At 33.8% G+C, this 27,170-nt stretch overlaps 1 protein-coding gene across 2 annotated transcripts in view; it reads left to right on the top strand.

Annotated features, from left to right (window-relative positions):
* Positions 1–774: 774 nt before the first annotated feature.
* ODF2L (outer dense fiber of sperm tails 2 like) overlaps positions 775–27,170 on the top strand; it is a 34,877-nt gene continuing 8,481 nt past the window's right edge. The window contains exons 1-12 of one of the 2 annotated variants that reach the window (XM_061186375.1): positions 775–969; positions 6,859–7,031; positions 8,947–9,079; positions 9,776–9,901; positions 10,931–10,990; positions 11,118–11,189; positions 11,743–11,859; positions 16,045–16,230; positions 18,888–18,997; positions 20,386–20,521; positions 25,456–25,566; positions 26,850–26,954. In XM_061186375.1, the coding sequence (XP_061042358.1) occupies positions 955–969; positions 6,859–7,031; positions 8,947–9,079; positions 9,776–9,901; positions 10,931–10,990; positions 11,118–11,189; positions 11,743–11,859; positions 16,045–16,230; positions 18,888–18,997; positions 20,386–20,521; positions 25,456–25,566; positions 26,850–26,954 (1,344 nt within the window). In that variant the 5' untranslated portion in view covers positions 775–954. Of the gene's footprint in view, positions 970–6,858; positions 7,032–8,946; positions 9,080–9,775; positions 9,902–10,930; positions 10,991–11,039; positions 11,190–11,742; positions 11,860–16,044; positions 16,231–18,887; positions 18,998–20,385; positions 20,522–25,455; positions 25,567–26,849; positions 26,955–27,170 lie in introns of those variants that run through there. The other variant, XM_061186376.1, reaches the window with a different exon arrangement.

Here is a 27,170-nt window from a genome sequence, read left to right on the forward strand (position 1 = left end):
ATTTGGAATCCATCGGCCTTATTTCCCTTTCTGGTTGAACTCAGTTAAGATTTTTTGGTAACTACACACAAATGCTGCCCTTCTCGGAAAACAAACGGTTGCGGGGTCGGGGGAGTTAACCGGGAGAGGCTACAGAGAGACAAAGCTCCTCTCCCGGGCTCCGCCCCCTCACTCCTGCCAATAGCAGCAGACGCCGGCGCTCGCTTTCCCGAGCTCGGCCAATTGGCTGCGCCGCTGCGAGCCCGACAGAAAGGGCGGGGCGGCCGTTGCCAGAGAAGCCACTTGCTGGTTACCAACTCCGCTTTGTCCCGCTTGCACCTTGTTGGGCATTCTGCCACTGGAAGCCGTTGTAGGAATTCGCCTGCTTCCCGCGTCGAGTCCTTGCCTTCCTTCCTAGCTTTCACCCACTGCACTGCCCGGCGCGTCCCGCTCCGTTCTAGCCGACCCAGGGCTGGAGAACACAGGTATGCTCACGGGCTGCTTGCACTAACATTCGCCGAGCGTCAGCCTTGGCGGCACCGGCGGACCCCTTTCACAGCGGAGCGGCGGCGGGCTGACGTCACGGCGACGTACTGACGCAGCGGTAGGGACGTCGGCGTGCTTTTGGAAGGGGAAGCAAGCTTCCTCGGCTTGGCCGAGGGTCAGTTACCGCGGGCGGCTCTGGGGGCGGGGCGGTGGCCACGGTGGGTCACGGAAGTGAGAGGCCCTCGCGTCCACCCAAAACTGACCTCAGCCGCTTTCTGCCTACACCGTCCTCTCCCCCCAGACAGACAGCCTGGGCTTGGGAAAGGCAGCGAGGAAGTGTGTGGTCCCTGGGACAGCAGGGCAGATCTTAGCCGAGGTGGGCTTGTCCAGGACGGAGCCCTGACCCGGCCGGCCCCGGGCACTGCATCGTTTCTTACCGAAATAGTGCTCTCTTACTTATTCGGCTGGTTTTTAAATGCCCACCATATAATGTGCCAGACTCTGGTAAGCTCCGGGGCTCCTTAAGTAAAGAATACTCCAAGCCTCAGGAAATAATTCCTTCTCCAGGGTCCTAGAGTGCAGCCTCTATTCCTTTAAGTGTGTGGTTTGGGCAGGTCACTAACGTTACTGCCTTCAGTTTCCTTATGTGTAAAATGAGGAGGATAAGTCACTTTAGAGTGGTTGTAATAAAAGAGATTAAGTTAACCAGTGCCAGGTTTTGAGTAGGTGGTCAGTAAGTGGTGCTTGTTTAGTGAGGAAACCATAGCCAGACTTTGGCTGGTGTTGGGGATAAAGTCTATTGCAGAGACTAAGTTTCCTATCACCTCACACATAGTAAGGTTTCAGGTGTTTTTGAATGAATGAGGTTCTTGGAGTAGTTTTAAGCACCACTTGATTAGTTATGGTTAAAGGAATAGACTGCGTTAAGCCTGTCGGCTTTTAAAATGTGTTTGATACCTATCTGCTTTAATAAGATTGTCACGGCAATGTTTGTCATGGCCCTTAACAGCCAGGTATCCATTTTTTGCTTCTCTTTTTCTTCTAATTTCACAATTGATGTGTATTAATAGGATAGTTTTTGCATCTCAAACACCCAGAGGTATGAGAAAATGGCTTTGTTTATATTGCTACTAATCACTGCTTAGTTTGTGCAAGTGACTGAGACCCAAGGAGCTGGGTATAGCAGCTTGAGGTTGACAAAACATCTATCCCCTTGGGCACAGTTCTGTTGGAAGTCAATAATTGTTCCCCTGGGCTCTGGTTTAGTAGAACTCAGTCAATTTTTGACTACATTGAAAATGACTTGTAATAATTCTGCAAAGAATAGATTTTGAAAGGATTGTTTTGAAGTTAACAGTTGGTTCTATACAGATAACTCAGGCCTGCAAGTAATTTCAGGAATGGTGATTGACTCAGGATGATTTTTTTTTTTTTAAGATGAAAAAAATTAAAGAGAAGGCCTGGTGGGAAAGCAGCCCCAACAGAGTGACCAAAGGGGTCCTAAATTAAACAAACAAAACCCCCCACCTGTAAGTGTTTCTACTTCATTCTGTTCAAACCTCACGGCAGCTTTGGCTGGCAAAGCTTATTCTCATTTTGTAGGAGAGAGAACCAAAGGGCTATTGAAGCTAAGGGTTGTCTGTGTCAGGTGGCTCATAAGGACTGTGAACTGATGAATCTGGCCCAGTGTTCTTTCTTTTTAATATGCTGCCTCTGGGTCATCAGGAATGGTTAAATTATGTTCAGTCTATCTGTACTCTGAGAAGGAAGAAATAATACATACTTTTAAAAGATTTTCTTCAAACTGGTCTAAATTAATTTTTGTATTTAAAGGGATAAGTAATCATTTCCTGCAACTTAGATGTGGAGCAATCCATTCAGATGGTCATGGGTAAATGAGGGGTTACATTTGATCATTTCTTTCCATACTGATCTCTTGCTATTCCTGTATTCTAATTCCTTCATTGTTTTTCATGTGTTTTTTTTTTTAAATCACCAGTAGCAACAACTTTTGATTTCTTCAAAAATTTTTGTTGGAAAAGAATGTTGGAATTTCATCTCTCTTGGGACCCGAATAACCTGATCACTGCTTCTCCTCTCCTCTCCTCCATATGCCTAGTCCATTTTCCAAAACACCACTGGACTTACCTTTTAAAGATGCACTTCTGATCTGTCATTCTCCTGCTTAAAATTATTTAATGGTCTGTCTTAACCTTTAGGAAAAATTCAAGCTTGGTATACAGTGACTACTTTGATGTGTCCAGTCTCATCTTTTGCCACGTGCCCTTTCAAATCATGTTCCGTCATGATTCCTTGTTCTTGCTGGTACTTTACCCTCTATCTGGAATGCCTGTTTTCTGTTCCCTTTTGCCAAGCTCAAACTTGCTCTGCTGGACTCTACTGAGGATCCACCTCTGGGAAGTCTCCCAGGATCCTGCCAGTTGCTTTCGCGGTACCTGATGAGTCCCCATCATAGTCTTTAGCACACTGGATTTTAGTGGTCTGCTCACTGCTCTCTCTTTAGACTTGTAGTCTGTGCCTTCAAGGAGCTCAATCTTATTCATCCTTCATTTCCTTGTACAGAACAATTTTCATTGTTTTTTTAATATAAACTGAATTTATGAGTGTGCTAAAACACTCTTATAAAAGGGAAGTTTGTATGTTACTTTCAGCTGTGTAGATTCTTATATTTATATTTCAGTACCTGATGGCTTTTGGTTCAAAACTGAGTTCCACCACTTTCTTACTTGTAATCTTGGTCAAGCTGTTTTCTAAAACTTGGTTTCTTCAATGTGTAGCCTTTGGATGATAATAGCAACAGTGTAGGTTTTTGGTCAGTGAATGCTGTTAATAAATGGCAGCATGTCCTCATGCTGTCCTCGTGTTGAAGGGAAGGAAAATGTTTTATGTTTATCTGATAAAGGATGCTGACTATTTGGGGTTAGACAATGTTCTCAACATCTTTGGTCCCATCTTCTGGATAATTGGGTTCTCTGTGGGGCTTCCTCTCAAAAGTGTTTCAGTTTGAACAATAAATTATTTGGTGACCCTAACTTGTATATTGGAACCTAACCTATGCCTCTCACTGATTAATTTTTGAGGGTAGATGGTGATGGGTATATTTGCCCTCACAGATTTAGTAGCAAGTTTAAAGAACTAAAATATTAGCATTTATGGAGCAATTAAATTCTAAACTGTATGATTCTAAGAATATTATTAGATGTTTAGGATTCTTGGTGGGCTGGATCAGTCAGAGGAACATTTTGAGAAGGAGGGAGGACTTGGGCCTTGAAAGTATGTATGTATCCTTTATTTACAAATCAGTCACTCTTCCTGTCAACTTCTTTCCCCCGTATTATCCAATCTGAAACCCTTTTATTTTTTAATTCCTTTATTCATTGGACAGAAGCATTAGCTAATTACTTTTCAAAGTTAATCTCTCTATATCAGAAAATGTTTTTTCCAGTTTTGATAGCCTTTACTGATAAGATCAGTTTTCCACTTCTGGTTATTTTTACTCTGCCTACTTCCAAATTTCGTATACCTTTTTTTTTTTTTCACTATGGAGTCCAAAAAGGCATACAATTACTTCTCTAGTAAACTTTTGACAAGTGTTTAGAGTAGTGTGGGAAATTAGCAACATTCCTGTATCTACTTGGTATTCTTTGCTGAATATTTCGTAGTGAATTTTTCAGTATAAGCTGTGTGCTTTTGTTTGAAGCCAGTGGGAACTAGTTTTCCAAGGATTAGTGTTTGGCAAAACAAATTGAATCTGCAAGATTCATAGGCTAGTCTCTTTAGAGAGATTAGTTTTGAATACATACTTGGAGCTGGTTAGTTTATGTAGAACAATCTAGGTGCTGCGGAAGGTCATGATCTTTCTTTTCTCTTACCATGGCCAGCATCATGGTCCCTGAACAGCCATCCCTCAAATGCTTGTTGTTGGCCAAAATGGAACATAGTTTAGTGAGTGTAGCTGGATCAGCATAAACCCGTGACCACACCTGGAAAAAGCTTTAAGTGCATGCCTTTTGGGTAGGGGACTGATAAAGTCATTTCTATATAGGAAATTTAATTCTTTAAGCATTAAAAATATTTTAAATTGCTGTTCTTTAGGGATTTGATCATTAAGTATGTGTGCAGAATATGTGTCTTTGTTTCACCACTAACAAGTTATACAAAAGTATAATACATTTGTAAATTGGCAGTTTATTCTACATAATTGAAAACATTTTCTTGTGAAATGTCTGCTTTTCCACGCAAGAATACATTTGGTCTCCCAAAATGATAGCATTTTTTATAAGGGCAGGATTTTTTTTGCTAAAGAAAATTATTACATTGTTCAGCACACATATGTTTTTGGTTAAAATATTGTCACAACACAAAAATAGTGGAGTACCTTGGAACCTCTCAACAATATTTATCCTATATTCATTTCTAGATTGTGAGAATATGATAGTTGATAATTTCTATGCAAATATTTGAGACATACCCAGTTCTCTGTTTCACGTTTTGAGAAATCAGTAATGAAGATAACATTTTAGAATGTTGGGCTAAAAGTCATTCTAAGAATCCCTATTTTTATAATATGTTAGTTTTATTTGTTTACCCTTTAAGATAAGATACAATTACTTATGTTGTATGATTTTATCATGTGACAAAACTTATAGAAAAATTATATAAATAGCTGCCAATAGCCCACAAAGCCAAACAAGAACTCATTTAAAGTACTGATACCAAACTGAATCTTACCTCATAAAATGTTTTCAATAAATTGAAGATCTCTATCCTCTTACACTGATTTGTGAACTTTTATTTTAATTATATGAACTATTTTTCTTTTAATGATCTCTGAAAAGATAAGTAAAAAAGCAGCAGTCTTTATTCATCATATTCATTAATTGCTCTAAGTCTTGAGTCCTCTCCTTGAAATATTGCTTAGCTTTTACAAGGCTTATAGGTGCTGAGGATTCCAATAAATAAGACATTCTTTTTTGAGATTCCATTGTACAGAGAGACGAATATTTAAACAAGTGAATGGACAAAAGATAAGTACCAAAACTGAACAAATCAGTAGATGATAATTTTCTTGATGGCAGTGACTTATCCAAGCATATTCTTCTTCACCTTTAGGTTTGGTTTTTCATTTGATTTTGTGTATCCATATGTTTTTAATTTTTCTGGGCTACCAATAGGTCAAAATGTTGTTATGTCCTAATAACAGATGCGTGTTTGCAGCATTCAAGTAGATCATCTTAGACTATATGTATCTTATTCAACATTTCCATTTTGACATGAGTTGCTAGTATTGAAAAAATATGAGGATGCTTTTCACTGGCCTATATCCTAAATATTTATCTTTCTGGTATATAGAACCTTTGGACAAAAAAAATAGATAAATTTTTACAGACATTTGAAAGGATTTCTGAATTGCTAATTAAATATAGTGAATAATTTTCAACCTTTAATTTCACGTCTACTTAAAGTATTGAAAATTCTTGAACATATGTATTTTATGATACAGATAAATAAAAATAAATTACAAAGAGGTAAAATATCTCTGAAAAAATGCAGAAAACCTTAAATATGACATTTGATTTTATATAAACAAATTAAAGTCAGGGAGACACATTTCCATATATTAGATTTGAAAAAATACAGCCTTAATGATTGCCAAAGCACTAACTCATTACTTAAAATGGAATCGTTTTTGAAGAAATTCATAAATATTCACATTTTAAAAATGACATCTCCAAGTTTGAGAGAAAACAATTAGATTATTTAGTAAAACTTAGAAGTAATGTCATCTGTCCATTCATTATCACCAAAGAATATCCTAGATTGAGATTTTTTTAAAAATATGATTTATTTATAGGAATAAATGAATTTAATATTGAAAAGTCTACTTTAAAAAAATAACTTATATTCTTTGTAGCTATTGTTGCCAAATACTTTCAAAAGTATCTTACATTTTTACTGTTACAGGCATGAATAACATACATTTCCTATTGGATAAATCTAATGCAGCTGAGAATGATAGTTATTCTATGGTTTTTATATCCGATTTTCTAGTCCGATTGGATTAGGATATTATTATAATACTTCAAGAAATAGACTAATAATAATTTCTACATTCTTGTGAGTATGTAGAAAATAGTGGGCCTTTTGGAAACTGTGAATGGAAGTTGGCATTCATTGAATGATTATGCTATGCAATTTTGATACTATTTTGATACTATTTTGAATTAGTATCACAATGAGTAGCAGTTATAATTTCAAGTTTGTCTGTGAAATATTATTCTTTTACAGATCTTTAGGATTTTTATCTTATTGGGTAATAGCAGAAAAAAAGAATCTACTGAAATGATGTTTAATAATTAAAATATTTCCTAGATTTCAGCTTATGTGGAGAACTTGTTGTGGAAGCCACCTATAAATCCATTTCCCGAATTTATGGAGAAGCCTGCAAATGATGGAAGTCATTCAGAAGAACTCTTTTCCCATTTTAAAAGTATACCAGAGAAAGAACATTTACCACGGCATGCCAGTGAAAGTCATCTCAGCTGGTATTCTCAACAATAACAGGGGATATCTTAATTTTTTGATTTCAGGGTTTCATGTTTTGTCCATACTGTAAATTATTTGAATCAAATACAGCATTCTTTCAAGAATATCATCTAACAGCCTAGTAATTTATATTTATTTAATCTGATTACAGATGTACTCATTTAGCAGAATTTGCCTAGTTATTTTGGCATTTTAATGAAAGCAATTAAAAATGAAAACCTTACCTATAAAAAAATTTGTAAAGTATATATCTTTTTAACTAATGTAAATGAAAATATAAATACTATGGAATATTGGAAATATGGTTAATGAGTACTAATTCACTGTCATTTGGGATATTGCTATATAACAAATACCTGTCATATTTTGCTTCTTTAGTATGGCGAGTGCACTTGTTATTTGTATGACTCATTGCTCCTCAAAATGACAGTCTTAAAATACCATGCTTGTTGCTATGGATAGTATAGTCCAACTTCTAGTTTAGCTTAAATGAAAATGATGTTTGGTCATATATAATCATTCTTGACTTTCTGTACATGGTTTTTAATAATGATAGCTGTCTTTTGTAGCAAGCGTCTTCATTGGGCACATCATTTTAAGATACCTTAAGTGGTGCTTAAGAATACAGTCTACTTCTTAGAGACATAGCCTCTAAGATGCCATTCATTGTTGCTGAGCCATTACATTATGTTCCATAGAAGAAAAAAGGTGTCAATTAAAGAAAGACACAATGCTTTCTTATTGCTTGGAATTTTATTTATAAATATTGAAAAAACTCCGTCAAACTTATACATAGATTTTTAGTCCAAATAACTCTGCGCTTATATAAAAATAAAATGTGAATGAAATAAAGTAGGTAAGGTATTCTCAAAACTTCTTTATACTCAAAGTCCAACTCTTATGAGTCACTTTTTGACTCAGAGTTATCCTTGCTATTAAGAGTATTGGTGATATGTACTGGTATTTCTTAGGAGCATCTATAACTGAAATGAAATTTATTGGTGATGGGCTCTTACAATATACAGCAAGCCTACCTTGGGGTCTTGCTTCTAGAATGTTGCTAAACATTCCTACTTCAACAACTCCTCCAATCCCTCTCTATGACCTTTTGTTGTTACGGGTTAAAAAAGTGCTGTACCCCATCTCTGGGATATTCTTCAAAACATTGGATGCTCATTCTGTAAGTTCTGGACCTGTACAGGAAAGACAGCTCAGGACTGCTTCCAGACTGACAGAGATTGTAAGAAGCATCCCAATTTCAGGATGTAAAAATGTGAGCCCCCATACCCAAAAATGTATCTTACAGTGATACACAGTAATGTCTGTGTAAAACGTAATCAAGAAAGCAAATATTATCAGTTTTGTTTTGAATGATAATAATGTTTTATAAAGCCAAATGTGAAAGATTTTTAGATATCTGGAGAGGTTTAGTTTTTTGTGTTCCATTTGTTTAGCTTACACATTTTTCTGGAGGAATTTTTTTTGTGAAAAACAATAAGTTTCAAGAAAGCATTTTGGAATAAGGTCTAGGAAGACAAATCTTTTGGCTTTGGAGTAAGGGAGAAGGAAGGGAAGAAAAAAAGACACGAACACATTCACACAAATCATTTTACAAATCGGAGAAGAGATGTTCAATAATTATCAAATAGCCCAGGGATACATTGCTGTTGGTAGTCTTTGTGTTTTACATATCTTAACATTTTAAAAACTGTCTTTCCATGTATAGTTAAGTGTAGAAAAAATATGGAAGTACAGAAAAAATTCATACATTTTCAGTGACAATTTACTGTTATATTTTGCAGAGCAATTTATAGAACTGTAGTATTTAATCATGCTATGCTCTGTTTGCATAAAAAGCATAACTAGTTTATGTAACAGCTTTAACTTAAATTTTATTTGTGCATATCTAATTAGCCTAAAGCAGGACATCCTAAATGAGAAGACCAAATTGGAAGCAACATTTAAGGAAGCCAAGTTAGCAACTTGTTCTGTAGAATTACTTTTGCCATTATTTAAGGACACCATTGAAGAGATTAGTTTTGAAAATGTGAGTACTTGCCTAGTGAATGTGTAATAAAATGAGAAGCTAGGGTAATACTCAGAATGCATTAACTGAGGTCTCATATCTTGTAGTAGTTATGCTCACATACTGGTATTTGATATAAAAAAATGCAGGTTTATTAGTGTTCTTCATTCCTATGTCATTAATTGCAATTCTTTTCCTCAAAGATAATCTCAGGCATGTACTTGATGAGACGCTAAGCTAGAAAGTACCTTGGTGCTTGACTAGAAAGTACCTTGGTGCTTACCTTACCTGAGTTGAACTAGAGTCAACTTTTCTCAAGAGTGAATTTAAAATATGCTTCACTCTCACTCTTCACTTTCACTCTTGAGAGATGAAATATATTTTCTATAGTATTGTGTGGACTAGAAACCTCTATTCTAAAAGTTCAGTGTACTAAAGTTTGAGTTAAGGACAAAAAAATAGATGGTATTCTATTTTATTAAAATAAATGCCTGAAATACTTTAGGGTTTAAGCCCTTATTTTGATTTCATTTTACTTTAGAGCCGTGTAACATATACTATTTACTGCTGAAAAACTTGGCATATCTTACTACTACTATGTGCAAAAGAATGATTTTATTACTAGGAAAAAGTATTCTTTGATAGTAGTAGTATTATATTTTAGAGTGTCTTAATGCTATGTTTTAAAATGTGTTATGTGCTTCTTTTTTTTGTCAGACTGATCTTTCTGCACCCAATTTGAAGATTTCTAAACAGAAGGAAATATTAAGAAAAGAATTAGACACTTTTAAACTTTTAAAACAAACTTTAGAACATCTTCTTAGAAAGACAGAACACCAACAAGTAAGAAATACTAAGCACTATTTTAATAGTGATATTTCTCACTTGAAGGGTATATTATTTCTTGAACTGTAGAAATTAAAATATTGGTATATTTGAAATGGAAATGATTCTTGAATTTTTGTTTGAAATGGCAATCATTAACCCCCACTTTCAATGTTTCATAAATAGTTTTACATGAAAGCAGCATATTTTTATAGAAAATATATTTTTATTTTCAATCTCAAAAACTTTCATTATTTGTTATACTTCATTTCAGTTGATTACAATAAAATACTCTTAGAATTTAAGCCCTTGTTTACATTGTATTTATACATTCATATATTCCTTTTTTAACAGTTTCACCAAGATATAATTCACATACCGTACAGTTCACCGGTTTAAAGTATGCAATTCAGTGATTTTTAGTATATTCACAGAATTGTGTAGCCATCACCACTATCAACCTTAGAGCATTTTCATCACTACAAAAAGAAACCCATTGCCCTTTAGAATTTTACTTCCCCTCCCCACTACCCCTCTTTAGCCCATTATCTTCTTTTTCTCCATCTATGGATTTGCTGATTTCAGATATTTCACATAAATGAAGTCATACAGTATGTATGACCCTCAAAATGAATAAACATTTTTCGTTCTCATTTAAAATATTTACATGGAATTCTGTTATTGACTTGCTGTAATACTTTAAAACATTTCTTTTTGCTAGACTTTAGGATGTTTATAATTTTTACCTGTTTACAATCAGCATTGTGAGCCTCCTTTGTATACAAGATTTTTATTTCATTGGCTTGTACTTTATGAGGCATTATTTAGAAATTAATTTAGTAAATTACTGATTTCATAAATTGTGGATAAAAATTGATTTGGAACACTTAAGCAAAAACCTTTCTGATGGTTAACTTTTTGAAAAACTGAACTATGCATAGTAGTTGTCCATATTAATTTCTTAAGTGATGCTTATTCCATTTCCTACTTTTTTATGTAGAGAAATATAGTTTGTGAACACTGATTTACAACTTCTTTTTTCCACAGAGAGGGGACAGTTTATCCAACTTGTTAGAGAAATTAGCTGATAATGAAAGTGAAAACACTGTAAGTCTTTTTAGACTTGGTGTCTAATTTTCTCCAATTTTTTGTTTGTATGCTGGCTGGTTTTATAAAATTAGCCAACATTATCCAAGTTGTGATATTTCTAACTTTTACATTATATTTGCTGAAGAATCTTAGGACGAAGGTACTTGAAAAGGAGACCTATATCCAAGAACTTTCTTGTTTGTTTCAGAATGAAAAGGTAAGCAAATTTTGAGCTAATTCATCAAATTTTCTTAATATTGACTCCCTCTTTCTCTTCTTTCCATCCTGGCCCCCATATCCTCATAAATACGTATAGAAAGATTTTTAGATTTTTTGGACATTTTTACAAGTTTTATGCATCAAATATAATATCTTAATTTTTTAGAGTTTTTTTTTTTTCTTTTTAGATTTTTGTGGTGTTTCATTCAGGGTACTTGGCCTAAGTCAGGGACCTATGTATAAATATATATTTCAATTTTAGTATAAATTAAGGAATTTCTGTGTTTGTAGGAGCATTTTAGAGATACCCATAATTTTACTTAGAAGGATAGATAGGAACTTTTAAAAAGAGATAATTAGGAGTTATTAAATAAAAAAGGGGAGGAGAAAACATCCCCCTGGTTTTATATAAAATCCATTTGTAATTGGGGAAGTGTTGTACTTTGCTCTTTAGCAACTTTTTAGATCATGTCTAAGTACCGTAAAGTTTAACATTGTGAAGAAATACATAAAGTAACACATTTTTTGCTTTGTTTTGTTTTCTCTTATAGGCAAATGCTTTGAAAGCAAGCCGGTTTTCACAATCAGTAAAAGTAGTACATGAACGACTACAGTTCCAAATTCATAAAAAGGAAGCAGAGAATGATAAATTAAAAGAACACATAAAGGTTATAAATATTCACCCATTTTTATAGTTTAATTGATAAAAGTAATGGACAACAATAAAGTCTTATTTCTGGAACTTAGTGGTTTTGAAAGAATTCAATTTAAGTGTTGCCATGGGAAGTACATATTTGAGGTAAATCTTAAGATTTCTGGTCTGTCTAAAGATTTGACTCCAAATACCAATATAAAAAAAAAAAAAAATCCTGTGACTTTTTAGTACCAATCTGAGAAGGATTTATAAAGCTCGAATTACTTTAAAAATCTCTCCTATTATCAGTTAATTTATGTTTATTTGGAAAATTTGTTAAATATAAAAGAGAAAATTAAAATACTGAAACCATTAATATTTGGTATATAGTATTTAGTCTTTTATGCATCTGTACGTATACATACATACTCTCACACGTATTTAGTAAGCAGATAATATACTAATGGTAATAACGTTAAGATCAGTTAACCTAGCCTTGGTGTTTAGATAATTGAGTAACCTCCTTGTTACACAGTTTAGCAGGATAATTAAGAGGAATTTTCCGGTTTAAACTGAGCAGTTTAAATATTCTTGTGGAAGTCTCACAGTCACTTTGAGCTGAGAGTTTGAGGTTGCTGTGGTATGACACAAGCTAACTGGATCTACTGTCGTTATTTTTGCCAACGGAAAAGAAGCAGTGCTCTCGCTTTTGGAAGAAGTGTGTAAAGACAAACCTCACTGAGCGTGAGGACTTCTGTGTTAAATTTCTGTTTGCTTTTATCCTCCTGAATCATGGCAGATATCTGCAGTCCAGGCACATGTTTCAAGACTGCATATGGGGGGTTGTTTATTTTTTCTTCAATGGCAAAAAGCTTTTGCCCATCAAAGGGACATTAAGCAGGCTTATGTGGGATATAAATTTTGTCTTTTGTCTGCCTACCGGTGCTTTTAAGCACTTTCCCCCAAAGATTCCCTGTGTTTTTTGCATCGGTGTCCTAGGGCACTGCAGATGAACTAGAGTTGAAATAGCCTTGCTCTGTCATGGTAAATACAAGAGAATACATGTAATTTAACATCTCAGATCATATACTTCAGTGTATCTTACTTACGCAATTTTTAATTTTGTCCTCAAATAGCAGTTGGGGAAGTTCTTGAAAATATTTTCTTCAGTTTAAAAATGAAATATTAAATAACTTTTTAAAGTTAAGTTTAACGGTTCCTTTTTAGATAATTAGAAGAGTGAATATAAGGCTAAAATCCTAAGTTTTGCCATGATATTCACCTGTCTAATACTTTGGGTTCACGTTCCCTTACAAAATGCTACTGTTTAGAAATGATTAGAAGAAGTTGCGTTAGGTCATGGATTTTTTTACATTCCTTCTAACACACAGTTTTGGAATTTATTCAGGTTTAACGAGTTTTTTTTTTCTTTAAGACTACAAACACAATGAACTAACTCAGTTTAGCAATATAAATTTCATTTTTTTAGTATTGTTGATGACTCAAAAATTGTATTGGGTCTTTTAAAATTTTTAATTACATTATAAGTCTCTGAGAACTACCCCAAAGGTACTTTGAACTCATTTTTCTTCCTAGATCTTTAAACTATAGTAATTAGAGTTAGAATATTTTCACATTTTAGAAGAGACAGAGAATAATTATCTTTATAATATGCTGCAAATATAATTCTTTGGAAATAGGAAAAGGCAAATAGTTGACTCTAAATATATGTCCATTCATTTGGCAAATGACTGTGAAGGGGTTATTTTGAAACTATAAAAATAATTTGATAATTTCAGCACACTTCCTAATAGTGTTCAGGCGTGGGATTTGATAAATCTAGTGGGAAAGTCTTGACTGGAACCTTGTTCAAAAAAATTTATTTCACCTTTAGTGATAAAGGTTTTTTAACTGAAAACGTAGCTGTTATTCATAATGTGATGATGACACCCTGCGGTTTTTTAGAGGAATGACAGCTGTATATCTTGGGTTGGTGGAAAGGGTTCTTCGCTTCTCTTAAGTAGCCTTTTTATACTTATTTTAAATGTTTTCCCCAACTACGTATTAAAACTTTTTGTGGGATTTTTTAGTTTAGATAGATTTTTAAAGACAAACTATCAAGTTACTTTTCAAAGAGATCAAGTCTTTAGATCTTGTTTAAGATGTACTTTTTTTTTAACTTAATTTTATTTTTTTAACATCTTTATTGGAGTATAATTGCTTTACTATGCTGTGTTAGTTTCTGCTTTATAACAAAGTGAATCAGCTATACATATACATGTATCCACATATCTCCTCCCTCTTGCATCTCCCTCCCACCCTCCCTATCCCACCCTCCCTATCCCACCCCTCTAGGTGGTCACAAAGCATCAAGCTGATCTCCCTGTGCTATGCGGCTGCTTCCCACTAGCTATCTGTTTTACATTTGGTAGTGTATATATGTCCATGCCACTCTCTCACTTTGTCCCAGCTTACCCTTCTCCCGCTCCGTGTCCTCAAGTCCATTCTCTACATCTGCATCTTTATTCCTGTCCTGCCCCTAGGTTCTTCAGAACCATTTTTTTTTTTTTTTTAGATTCCATATATATGTGTTAGCATACGGTATTTGTTTTTCTCTTTCTGACTTACTTCACTCTGTAGGACAGACTCTAGGTCCATCCACCTCACTACAAATAACTCAATTTCGTTTCTTTTTATGGTAGAGTAATATTCCATTGTATATATGTGCCACATCTTCTTTATCCAGTCATCTGTCGATGGACACTTAGGTTACTTCCATGTCCTGGCTATTGTAAATAGTGCTGCAGTGAACATTGGGGTACATGTATCTTTTCGAATTATGGTGTTCGCAGGGCATATGCCCAGTAGTGGGATTGCTGGGTCGTATGGTAGTTCTATTTTTAGTTTTTTAAGGAAACTCCATACTGTTGTCCATAGTGGCTGTATCAATTTACATTCCCACCAACAGTGCAAGAGGGTTCCCTTTTCTCCACACCCTCTCCAGCATTTATTGTTTGTAGATTTTTGGATGATGGCTATTCTGACTGGTGTGAGGTGATACTTCATTGTAGTTTTGATTTGCATGTACTTCTTAATCTCAATTTTAGTGGAAATTAAGCATACTTTTTGTTGATCAAAAAGTAGAAAAGCTCCATCTTTTACTGTGAGTCCTTTAATTTTTTTTTTATTAAAATGTCCAAGGAATGGAAGACTAAAACTTAAATTCTGTAATAATTTTACATTCTTTTCAGAATTACACAACTTTCAAAAAATGTAAAAGCATTAAAATCTTAAGTCTTTAAATTCTTAGATAGTTAGTACTCAAATACTTTTAAATAGAAAGTCTTAAGATAATTTGAAGTGAAAACATGAGAGTTATCACACTAAATCATATCCATCTTTCACCCAACCTAATGTTCTGTGTCTAGTTATATCCTCAAGAAATATGTAAGGAAACAGTCATGTCAATTAACACTATCAAATTCAATGGATAGAAACATGCCCTCAAACATCTTTTTACCCTTTTTTTAATCCTAACTTTTTTTATCCCAACTCTTATTGAACCCTGTGTGGTTTTAGAATAATAACTTCCATAAACTTACTACTTATTAGGCAAAGTAGTACTTTTATTGTCCTTGATGTAACTCTTTCAAATGTCAAAGCATGCTCCTTAATTCTAGTAAATTAAAATTTGGTAAATAAGTTTATGTTTATCTCATCTATACTCTTCATGATCTATAGATTTTGATCATATATCCTTTAAGCATTTATTATTTTAACTAAAGAGTCCTAATATATTTGGGGAGCTACTGATTCCTTTGAGCTTTATGTACCTATTGTTTGAATTGTCTCCAGCTAAATTATGTTTTTTCGATTTGCAGTAACTAGTACTATGTATAATCTAGATGGGAAATTTTTAAAACTTCTAGTTAATCAAAAAAGTTTTAAGGAAATTAGTGTTTTTACCATAATCACCAATATTAGTATCTTTAGTAAGATTAGTATTAGTTTTATATAGGTTTATACATTTTAAATTTGCATTCTATAACTGGTTACAAATAAACTGGTGGAATCACCTTTCTTCACTGTTTTGCTTTTTATTAATCTTATGATTAACCCTTTTGATAAATTCTGTGTGGAAGATTTTTACATACTTTAACAATGTTTATGTAAACATTGGCGTTCTAAAATAATTTAAGTACTGCTAATATTTTTTTAGAGCTTAGAAACCAAAATATCAGAATGGAACTTGCAATTGAAAAAGAGTACGCATGAAGCTGTAACGATGAAAGAATCAAGTAGGCAAAAAGCTTTAGCTCTAAAAAAGACATCTAAAATTTACAAACAAAGGATTAAACATTTTACTGGAGACATGGAAAACCTTACTTCCCAAATTAGAGAGCAGGTAAGTTATATACGTTCTTCCTTAAAGAATTGTTTTATGTACTTAGTTGATGTAGTTAACCTCATAATGCTTAATATAATAATTTTGTTAGAAAAACTTTACTCATACATTTTTGCTTTAGCCTTTATTTTGAAAGATTACATAAAATGACAGATTTGCATATTGAATTATATCAGCATTTCCTTGGGGCTTTATTTAAAGGATATGTTAAGTCCCAAAGCATCTGTGGCCAACTAAGGGTAACACCACTTCAGTGCTAATAGCATATTAACATTGAATTAAAGCACATTAACATAACATTAAAGGCTCTGAGAAGGCCTTCAGAAAAAATAAAGCAGTGTCAAGGAGGGTATTGAATTCAGAGTTTTCCACCACTTATTTAACCACAGAACTCTTGTTTTACCCACAAAGCAACTCTTGGAACTGGTTCTGAGGAATACCAGATTGGGAAATGCTGATTTATGTTATTAGACCGTATGAGTTTATTCAGTAATTCACTTCACTTAAACTCCGTAATGCGTTTAAAACCATTTGCTGACGTAAACGCACCATGTGAAAGTTATCTTTGGGTGTATTAACAAAGTTGAAAAATGGACTTAGTGTTTTGTTGTTTTTGATGAATTATATTTATTCAACTACCAGTTAATAAAATATTTACTCTTTTTAATGTCTCACTGGTATCCTACCTCTTAAGAACTTACACTGTGGCTTGTAGAATTATCAGAGGCTTTTAGAAATGAAAACAGACTTGCATAAATGCTTGTATAAACAAAACAACCTAATATTTTATAAGCTCAACTGTTAACATTTTAAAACTCTTAATATTTAAACTACATTCAGAAGAATTTAATTAGATGAAAGAATTGAGCACTAAGTGCAAAATCTATAAGGCTGTAGGCCTAGTTGAATGCCTGAAAATATTCTTGAGTGGTAAAAACTAATTGAGTCATTAACATTCTTGGGATTTTCCTGTTTAACTAGCACCATGTCACCCATGCCCCAGATCATAGTATAGGAGGACTTCTCCATTTGTTAACCTTGTGACTTTGGGTAAGCTACTTAACCTCTCTAAGCTTCAGTTTCCTTATTGATATAATAGGGGATAATAACACTGCCTGTCTCATATGATTGTAAGGAGGAATAAAGGAGAAAATATATGTCAAAGCACAGTGCCTGGCCAGACTACATTTTTGCCATATTGGCCTCCTTTCTCTTCTTCTAATGCATGGAGTGTGTTTGTTTCATTGTTTTGTGCTGTTGCCTGTGGCTGTAATCTTCTTCTCAGGCTCAATAATAGCTGATTCTTTTAAAAATCATTCTGGTATCTTTTTACTTGACATCTCTTCAGAGGGGCCTTCCTTGACTACTCCTTTAGAAGTAGTCCCACAACAATTAATCGCATCAATGTCTTAAATTTTCTTCTTAGCCCTTATTTTATAGGTAAAATTTCTACATATCTTAATTTATATTCTAATATAATTGCCCAATTTACACTTTATAATGCATATTAATATTCATTTACATACAATATAAAAACAGAAAACTAGTCTTTTTTCAATATATTGAAAATATTGCTTGTAAAATATAAACAAAAAATGTCTTGCACATAATAGATGCTGAATAAATACTTGTTCAGTGAGTGCATAAATGATGGAAGGAAAGAAGGAAACACCCAATAAATGTTAACTGTTCATATCACTACTTCTGAGTCTTCTGATTAATAATTATTGGCACTGTTGTCATTCTAGTGAATTTGTTTTTCTGTAGACTGTAGAGAAGGGGTACAATGGCTACAGCTCTCTAGGTGGATTTGTAAAGAGTAGATTCATTTGACAGTTATTTATTGAGAATCTGCTTTATGCCAGGCACTGTTCAAGACCCTAGCAATGAACAAAACAGACAAAAGTTTCTACCTCTGGTAGCTCACATTCAAAGTGGATAACCAACCACTACCACTCTTACTTTCTTGCTGACAGTACTAGTGTTTGAAAGCCAATGGGGTGACTCTACAAAACAGCTTGGCATAGAACTACCATATGACCCAGCAATTTCATTCCTGGGTATTTATCCGAAAAAAACTGAAAACACTAATTCAAAAAGATATATGCACCCTAATGTTCATAGCAGCATTATTTATAATTACCAAGATATGGAAGCAACCTAAGTGTCCATCAACAGATGAATGGATAGAGAAGATGTGTGTGTGTGTATACACACACACACACACACGGGTGACTATTACTCAGCTGTAAAAAAAAATGAACTTTTGCCATTTGCAACGACATGGATAGACTTGGAGGGTATTATGCTACGCGAAATAAGTCAGACAGAGAAAGACAAATAAGAGTTCAGTAAATATAAAGGGAATTATCTTCAGTAATTATGAAACACTTTTTGAAAATAGTTCCATCAACATCCTTAAAATGTTAAGTTGGAACTGCCACTATGTGCAGATAAAGTAATAGTATTATCAAGTCATTATTAAAATTTACTTTAAAGTTTTCCTGTGTTCAGATTTGTACACTGAAATTTTCTGTAAAAAAAGTTCCATACTTTATAGGATGAGTGTTTCCTTGTTTATAATGTATTTGTTTTTAGGACCCTGGACAAAACCAGTGTCATGAAATTACAAGATGAGTACTTTATGTATGTTTTAGGAAGCCAAGTTGTCTGAAACAGTTTCAGCTTCCAATGCCTGGAAAAGTCATTATGAGAAAATTGTAATAGAAAAAACTGAATTGGAATTTCAGATCGAAACAATGAAAAAGTAAGAAAAAAAATTTAGAGCCTTTTTACTGTTTCATAAGAAGTGTTTTTCTGTTCTTTCCAACTTGGGTAGTTTGTATTTTGGTTCTTATGGATTACATGTGGTAAAGCTGTTTTCTAGGGGGCTTCCCTGGTGGCGCAGTGGTTGAGAATCCGCCTGCCAATGCAGGGGACACGGGTTCGAGCCCTGGTCTGGGAGGATCCCACATGCCGCGGAGCAACTGGGCCCATGAGCCACAACTACTGAGCCTGTGCGTCTGGAGCCTGTGCTCCGCAACAAGAGAGGCCGCGACAGTGAGAGGCCCGCGCACCGCGATGATGAGTGGCCCCCGCTCGCCGCAACTAGAGAAAGCCCTCGCACAGAAACGAAAACCCAACACAGCCAAAAATAAATAAATAAATTAATTAATTAATTTTTTTTAAAAAAGCTGTTTTCTATATGATTTGCTATTTTTGCTATTTATAATTTATAAACTTTTCTTAGGCTACTTTAAAAATACAGTAAAAATGATTACCCATTAAAACTGCATTGGTATTCACAAATTATTGTTCCTTAAAGTGTCTTATATGCATAACAAAGAAAAATCAAAAATGCACATATTTTATAAATATATGTATTTACATATATTTATATATAATATATTTATATATGTAGTATAATATATTTTATATATAAGCAGATTTTTTTAATGTTTTTAACAACAACATCAGCAACAACAGCAATTTTAAAAATTAATTAATTTTATTTTATTTTTTTGGTTGCACCGGGTCTTAGTTGTGGTGGGCGGGCCTCTTAGTTGCAGCATGCACGTGGGATCTAGTTCCCTGACCAGGGATCGACCCCGGGCCCCCTGCATTGGGAGCATGGAGTCTTAACCACTGTGCCACCAGAAAAGTAAAAATACATATATTCTGTACTTTGTAATTTATTATTAAGCTAACAATAAGTAACTATATATTTGCTTTCGAATGTTTTACTTTCTGTATATTTTCCTCAGTTTTATCATTGAAAACCAGTGTATATGATTTGCTTCTAAAGATTATTTATTGCCTCACTTGATCCTTTTATTTAACCTTTTTCCTGAAATTGTGTGTATGTGTGTGCACATGTGTGAATGATAGAAAGACAGACCTACCTGTGGATCTTACTTTAGATGTTCTACTGACTAGCAAAGAGAATGTTGTGTAATTTTTCATTGACGTCATCAATGGATAATTATTTCTAATCAGTTACTCAGGTAGTAGTAGTAACCTTATATATAGATTACGGCTTCCTATTTCCTTTGCTGTATGAGTTCTATTAACTTTTGAAACTACCCTACAAAAATAATTTCAGAAACACACTTAAAATACATTGTTTGAATGAAAATTTCTATGACTTTTATAAAGGCAAATTATTAATCTTTTGGAAGACCTGAAGAAAATGGAAGACCATGGAAAAAATTCATGTGAAGAAATTCTTAGAAAACTTCACTCAATTGAATATGAAAATGAAACTCTGAATCTTGAGAATACAAAATTAAAGGTACTATGTGTATGTGTGTATGTATATACGTATAGTATAATGACAACTTAGTCTACTTAGTAGAAGTAACTTGAAATAACAGCAAGTTTAGAGTAGTGCTCTTGTATCATTTTTTTCCTTTATGTTTCTCAGAGTTTTAGAATATCATTATAAGTAACTTCTAAAACTATATCTATATATCTGTATGTACACATATATGCACACATACTTACATAGAGATATTTAGATGTTTATAGTTGTATATACAAATACATGTAAAGGTTGTTTTCAGCAGTACTAAGATTTATGAAGTTGAATAACTGTCTCTTTGTCTCAACCTAAAAAAGTTTATTTACTCTCCAATTTTAGCAGTTAGGTGAATCATCCAAAATTACATTAACTTTAATGCATAAGATTATTTCTAGGTGTCACGGTTAACGATAGGATATAGCCTCAGGCATGGTCCATTTGAAACCAGAAAGTATGTTCTTGGCTGCTTCATAACCGGAAAGAATTTTCCAACTTAGTCAAATCCAAGGGATGATTGGTTTTTATGTGTACCCAGAGTAAAGATGGGGAAGAAGCTTTTATACATTCTGAGGAAAAGGGTATTTGAGTTCCTAGTCATAGATACATGTAACCTGATGAGACTTGACTAAAGATGATGGCATCATTTTCAGTTCCTTAATACTGTTTTTGGAGGACAGTAAATAGAAGACACAAAATAATCTGTTTATGGAAAAGAAGGCCAGAATTGGCAGTTCAAAACCAGTATGGCATCAGAGAACCTAGCTACTTTTTAGCTCTCTACTCTGCCATTCAAATGGCTGATGGGGCTCCATCCATTATAGCCAAGATTCAAACAACAGGATGGAGGGAAACAAAAGAAGAATTATCTCCCCCTTTTTCCCCATCTCCTCTTCTTTAGAGAGACTTCCTGAAAGTTCCATACCAGTCGACTCTTCTCCTTATTTAGGTATATGGCCCCACCTAGTTACAGGGGAGACTAGAGAATGTAGCCTTCTAGTTATCCTGAACTCTAGCCAAATACTAATACTCCTTATTTCCTGCAACTTGTTTATGTTTTCCTCTATTCCTGTAGTTTTACTATTCTTACAGTTTGGAATGCTTTTTTTCTCAGTATATAAATCCTACCTTTCCTTTAAAGTTCAGTTTAAATGCTGCTTCCTCCCAAAGTCTTCTCAATTAGGATGAATCTTTCCTCATAAACTCCCATCTTTGTATGCACAGTATAATCAGGGGAGATGTGACATATAGTTAGCTCTTATTCAATGTTTATTGAATTAATTCTTTAAATATTTTATCCTAGAAGAGGAAGCAATTTTATTTATTATGTTTATTTTCTTAATTTCCTTGATATCCTTCAGAGAGGGGATTAGAAGGATATTTCATTAATTTTAAGTCTGGTTTTTAATTACATGGTAATGGAATTAATTTTAAATTACATATAAAAATCATTGAGTTAAAGTTTACATATTATATTCTATAAATAATTCAAAAACCTGTATTTTTAACACATTCTCTGAATTTTGTTTAAGGAAAAACATCTAGGTATATTTGGCATATGTTATGTACAATGTAAAATTGTCTAGATGTTGTATTCTTTACTTTCAATTATTTTAGAATAATTTTAGATTTTAGTTTCAAATGAAGAAGATACTAGCTGATACTGTTTCTAGGGCCCCAGTGACCTCCTCTATTAAAAACAACAAAAGTTATTTGGAAGGTTACAAAGTTCTATTTGTTCATTATAGAAAGTTTGAAAAACAGAAAAGCACAAAAGGAAAAATTTAAAAATCACCTATAATCTCACAACTGAAAGATAAGTAAAGTTACTCTTTTAGCATATATATAATTTGGGGGATTTTGGACTACTTCCAGTTTTGTTTGTTTGTTTTTTTTTTTTGCTATTATAATATAAATAAAAATGTGGATACTTTTAGTCTTTTTGCATATATATTTTCTTAGGATAAATTTCTGGAAGTGGAATTATATTGTCAAAAGGAAGACCCATCCTTAATGTTAGTTTTATATATTTCCAGATCACCCATCGTAAATGGGTCCCTATACGTTTTCCAGTACTAGGCAATTTTAAAACAAATCTCTACAAATTTGATAAGTGATCTTATCTAGTTTTGGGGATTTAAATACCATCTATATCCTGGGGGCTCTCAAATTTATATCTCTAGCCTAGACCTTGCCCCTGAATTCCAGACATGTATTCTACTGCTTACTTGAAATCTCCACTTGGATATTTCATAGGTGTCTCAAAGTTATCATGTCCAAAATAGAGTTTCTATATTCCCCAATATGGTTCATGCTACAGTTTTCCTTGTCTCAATTAATGGCAGTCATCCTTTCTGTTACTTGACTCCTTTCTCTCACACCTGCTTCCAGTTTGTCAGCAGATCTACTTCAAATATATCCAGAATTTGACCACTTCTCACCAGCATCACTGTCATCCTGGTTCAAGCCACCATCATGTCTCGTTGTTATAGTGACTTCCTACCTCTTCTCTTTGCTTCTGCCCTTGCCCCTGCCCCTGCAGTCAGCGTTCAGTGTAACAGTAAAGTAGTTCCTATAAAAATGTAAGTTAGACCATGTCACTGCTCTGCTCAAAACCCTTCAGTGATACCTTAATTAATAGAGTAAATATCTACAAGGCATTATACTATCTGGCTTTCCATTACCTCTCTGACCTCATATCCTTCCACGCTTCCCTTTGTTTTCTTGCTTTCTGCCACATTGGCCTTCTTGCTTTTTCCCCTAACTGGCCAGGCTTTCTCCCACCATTGCCTTTCTCTACAGGAATCCTCTTCCCTCAAAGAGCCATACTTCCTTTTGGTGTTTACTTCAAAGTCCCTTTCTCAGGAGGCCTCCCTGGCCCATTCCCAACTTGTCCTTACTGTCTTGCTTTTGTGTATGATATATTTTACTTCTTGTTTTTGGTCTATATACCCCTTATTTGTGTCTGTCTATACATGGAGTACGTTAAGCTCACAATGGAAGGGATTTTTGCTTCTTATGTTCACTACTAGAAGACTATCCATTGCCTAGAGCATTTTTTAACAACTAGTAAGTATATTTTTTCATGTATTTGTTGATCATTTATGTTTCTGCCTTTTGGAATTACCTACTCATTATCCTTTACATGTCTTTTTTCCTAATTATTATATAAGACCTCTCTCTGTATTAAGGGTATTAATCTTTTGTCATAATCTTTTACTTTTTTCACATTTTGTTAGGCTCTTTAGTTTTTTGAGGGGCTATGAAATTTTGGAGATATATGTACATGTACATATGTATGTATATATATGCATGTGTGTGTTTGTATGTGTGTGTGTGTATATATATATCTTTTTTTCCTTTTCGGCTTCTGTTGGGAGTCTCACATTTCCGCACATCTGACTGCCTGTGATCCAGATACAGACTGTCTTTTCAAGGATGTTTGTATAGTGAACATTCTTGGAAGATAACAATGTTTCCTTCTACCAAAAAGCATGCTTACTGCCTGTTATAAGAGATTTGGGTTCCCTAAACTCAGAGTTGCTTCTCTGTACATCCCACCACATGTACAGGTGTCATCTGAACCTCTTGGTGTTGCTCTGAGGGAAGTGGGGCTTTGGAAACTAACACAAATGCTAATATCTGGCTACTGCTATTGCTTTGAGTAATAAAGAAATTAAGACTCTGACCCAGGGGTCTTGTGTCTTCTGCTAGCATGTATGAAACTGTGCTAGGCTAACTGGTAAACTTGGAGGATAAAATCTCAGACTCTTACAGTTCATGATATTGTCTTTTGATTTTATGCTTAGTTAGGTTTTTGCTATCCTAAAATCAAATCAAATTTTACCTGGATCTTCTGTGAAAAAATTTAAGCTTAACTTTTAAATATTTAATATATTAAAATAAATATATAATTGTTTAATATAAAAATCATGTTTGCTGAAGGCAAATAGTTAAATCTGCTTTTTTCCTAATAAATGGTTGGCTTATTACCATTATATAGTGATCCATATTTTCCCCATTTATTCAAAAATCCAACCTTTGTCATACACTAAATATAATCTTAGTGTATTTTTCTTTTTCTATTCCATAGACCTCTATATTATTATGTTAGTATCTTAATAATTTTAGTTCTTTATACATTTTAATATCTAATAAGTACTGAGATTCTCTACTTAGTATTTTTTAAAATTTTTATTGGTCTCTTTATTTTTCCATATGAATTTTAAATTAATTTTGTCATATTCCTCTTTCCCTCAACTGTTATACTTTTGGTTGTAATTACAGTAAAGTTTTATTGATTTGGAAAAAACTGATATGTCAAGAGTATTGAGTCCTCCCTTCCAGGAACATGGTCTTTCTATTTTCCAAGTCTTTTTTGTCAGTAAATTTTTAAAGTTTAAAAATAGGTCTTGGGGCTTCCCTGGTGGCGCAGTGGTTGAGAATCTGCCTGCCAATGCAGGGGACTCGGGTTCGAGCCCTGGTCTGGGAAGATCCCACATGCCGCGGAGCGACTAGGCCCGTGAGCCACAATTACTGAGCCTGCGCGTCTGGAGCCTGTGCTCCGCAACAAGAGAGGCCGCGATAATGAGAGGCCCGCGCACCGCGATGAAGAGAGGCCCCCACTTGCCGCAATTAGAGAAAGCCCTCGCACAGAAACGAAGACCCAACATAGCCATAAATAAATAAATAAATAAATAAATAAATAAAAATTTATAAAAAATAGGTCTTGAATAAGTCTTATTAAGGTTGCTCATAAATATTACTAACTTCCTGAAATTCCTAATTTTAGATGGTAATTATATGCAATCAGAAATAATTATTTTATTAGCTTCGTTGATAAATGAGTTATGTTTTTTAATGCTATAGCACTGGAGTACAAATGAATTCTAATGATTTATAAAATCTATTTATATATTCCTTAATAGACTACACTAGCTGCTTTGAAGGAAGAGATTGCCTCTGTTGAAAATGAACTCTTAGAATTGCAAGAAGTAGAAAAACAACAGAAAACCCTTATTGAAGTTTATAAAACTCAGGTGATCATTGCATTTATTTTAATGTTTGTTAAACTTGGTAGATAATTTAAAACACTACATTTGTTTATGATCTAAAAAAGCAGAACTGAAGAAAGGTGGCGTTATTATTTGTGATAAAATATGATGTATCCCAAATATTTCTTAAGGTCCCAAATACTTCTATAAAATGATGATTCTGCTGATTCCTGATTTAAATATCCTGTGTTTGTATTGGTTATTCCTAAAAGTAGATCTAAAATTAATTATATAGGTGTAATGTGAACCTATAATAATCCTGTTAGTTAATTTTGGTTATATTTGTCATCTTGTATTTTTAATGGTATTGATTTAGAAAAATGACTCCCTTCAAGGGTCATTAAAGCACAATATTTCCTCTTTCCAAATAAATAAAGTATAATTCAGGTTTACTCACATGAAAGACCTGGAAAAGAACAGATGACAATATGTATGGAATAGAGAGTGTGTTAATTGGTAATTTATAGAAAAGCTTAAGCATTAGAAAGTTTAAGAAAAACTTCATTTGAAAGATGGGACTTATGTAGGTCCTTGAGTGATGGGTAACAAACTGTCAATAAAGAGCTTGATTTTCTTGGAAGAGAGTGTTTGAATTGAAGAATAATGAACTAAAGGTTAAAACTTAAGGAGGGGCATAATGTAGGTAAGTAGGAAGCACTCCATCCCAATGGTTTAGATAGGAAATTGGAGTTGAGACATCCAGTTAGAATATTGCAGTCATCCCAGCTGGAGGTAAGAATGGAAGCTGTGATGGACTGTGCAATGCGTTATTGGGAATGTCATTTGGGTCTTCCAGCTGGTTGTTCTGGTTTAATCCCCCATCAAGAATACTGTAGATGAGTTACCATATTCTTGACTCTGGGCCTTGAATAAAGTGCTCAGATATTTTTTGAGCAGATTTTGATTTGGAGAGTGAAATAATTGGTTTGGGAGCTAGTTTGGACCAGAGACTGATTCTTTAAAGTGACGTGGACCTGCAAATGAGGATCTCTCTCTAATATTCAGAGCTCAGGTGAAGATTCTAGAAGTATTGATGGGAAAAGACAGGTAAATCATAAAAGGATTGTGGATTAGAGTAGAGCACTGAGTGATTCCTGTATTTAAAGAAGGAATAACATTAGATAAACATAGAGTATTAATAGGAAAATGATAATGGGTTTAAAATTGAAATTTTAAAATTTAAATTCAATTTTTTAGCTTTTTATTTCATACAGTGGTCCTAATAATAAAATAATGCATCTTACTCTAATAATATTTTTTATTTTCAGATACAGAAGTTGCAAGAAGCAGCTGAAATTGTGGAAAGCAGATGTGAAAATTTGCTACAAGAGAATAACCTAATAACAAAAAACAAAAATAAAAAATTAAAGAAGGTAAGTTTGACATTTTAAACAATAAAATAATGTTTTATGTATGTTTTATACTTTATGAATTTTATATAAATTCTTTAATTTTGGTCATTTCCTTTAGTTTAGACCTAGAAATTATCTGTTCTCGATTTCTGTGGCAGTTTGTTTTCTAAGGACATGATGTTTCGTCCAGGCTTGAAATGTTTGTTTGTGTGAATGTTTTTTTTTTTACTTTTTCCT

This window comes from Eubalaena glacialis, chromosome 3 (genome assembly GCF_028564815.1).
Source record: "Eubalaena glacialis isolate mEubGla1 chromosome 3, mEubGla1.1.hap2.+ XY, whole genome shotgun sequence".
In the NCBI taxonomy this organism is placed as follows: Eukaryota; Metazoa; Chordata; class Mammalia; order Artiodactyla; family Balaenidae; genus Eubalaena; species Eubalaena glacialis.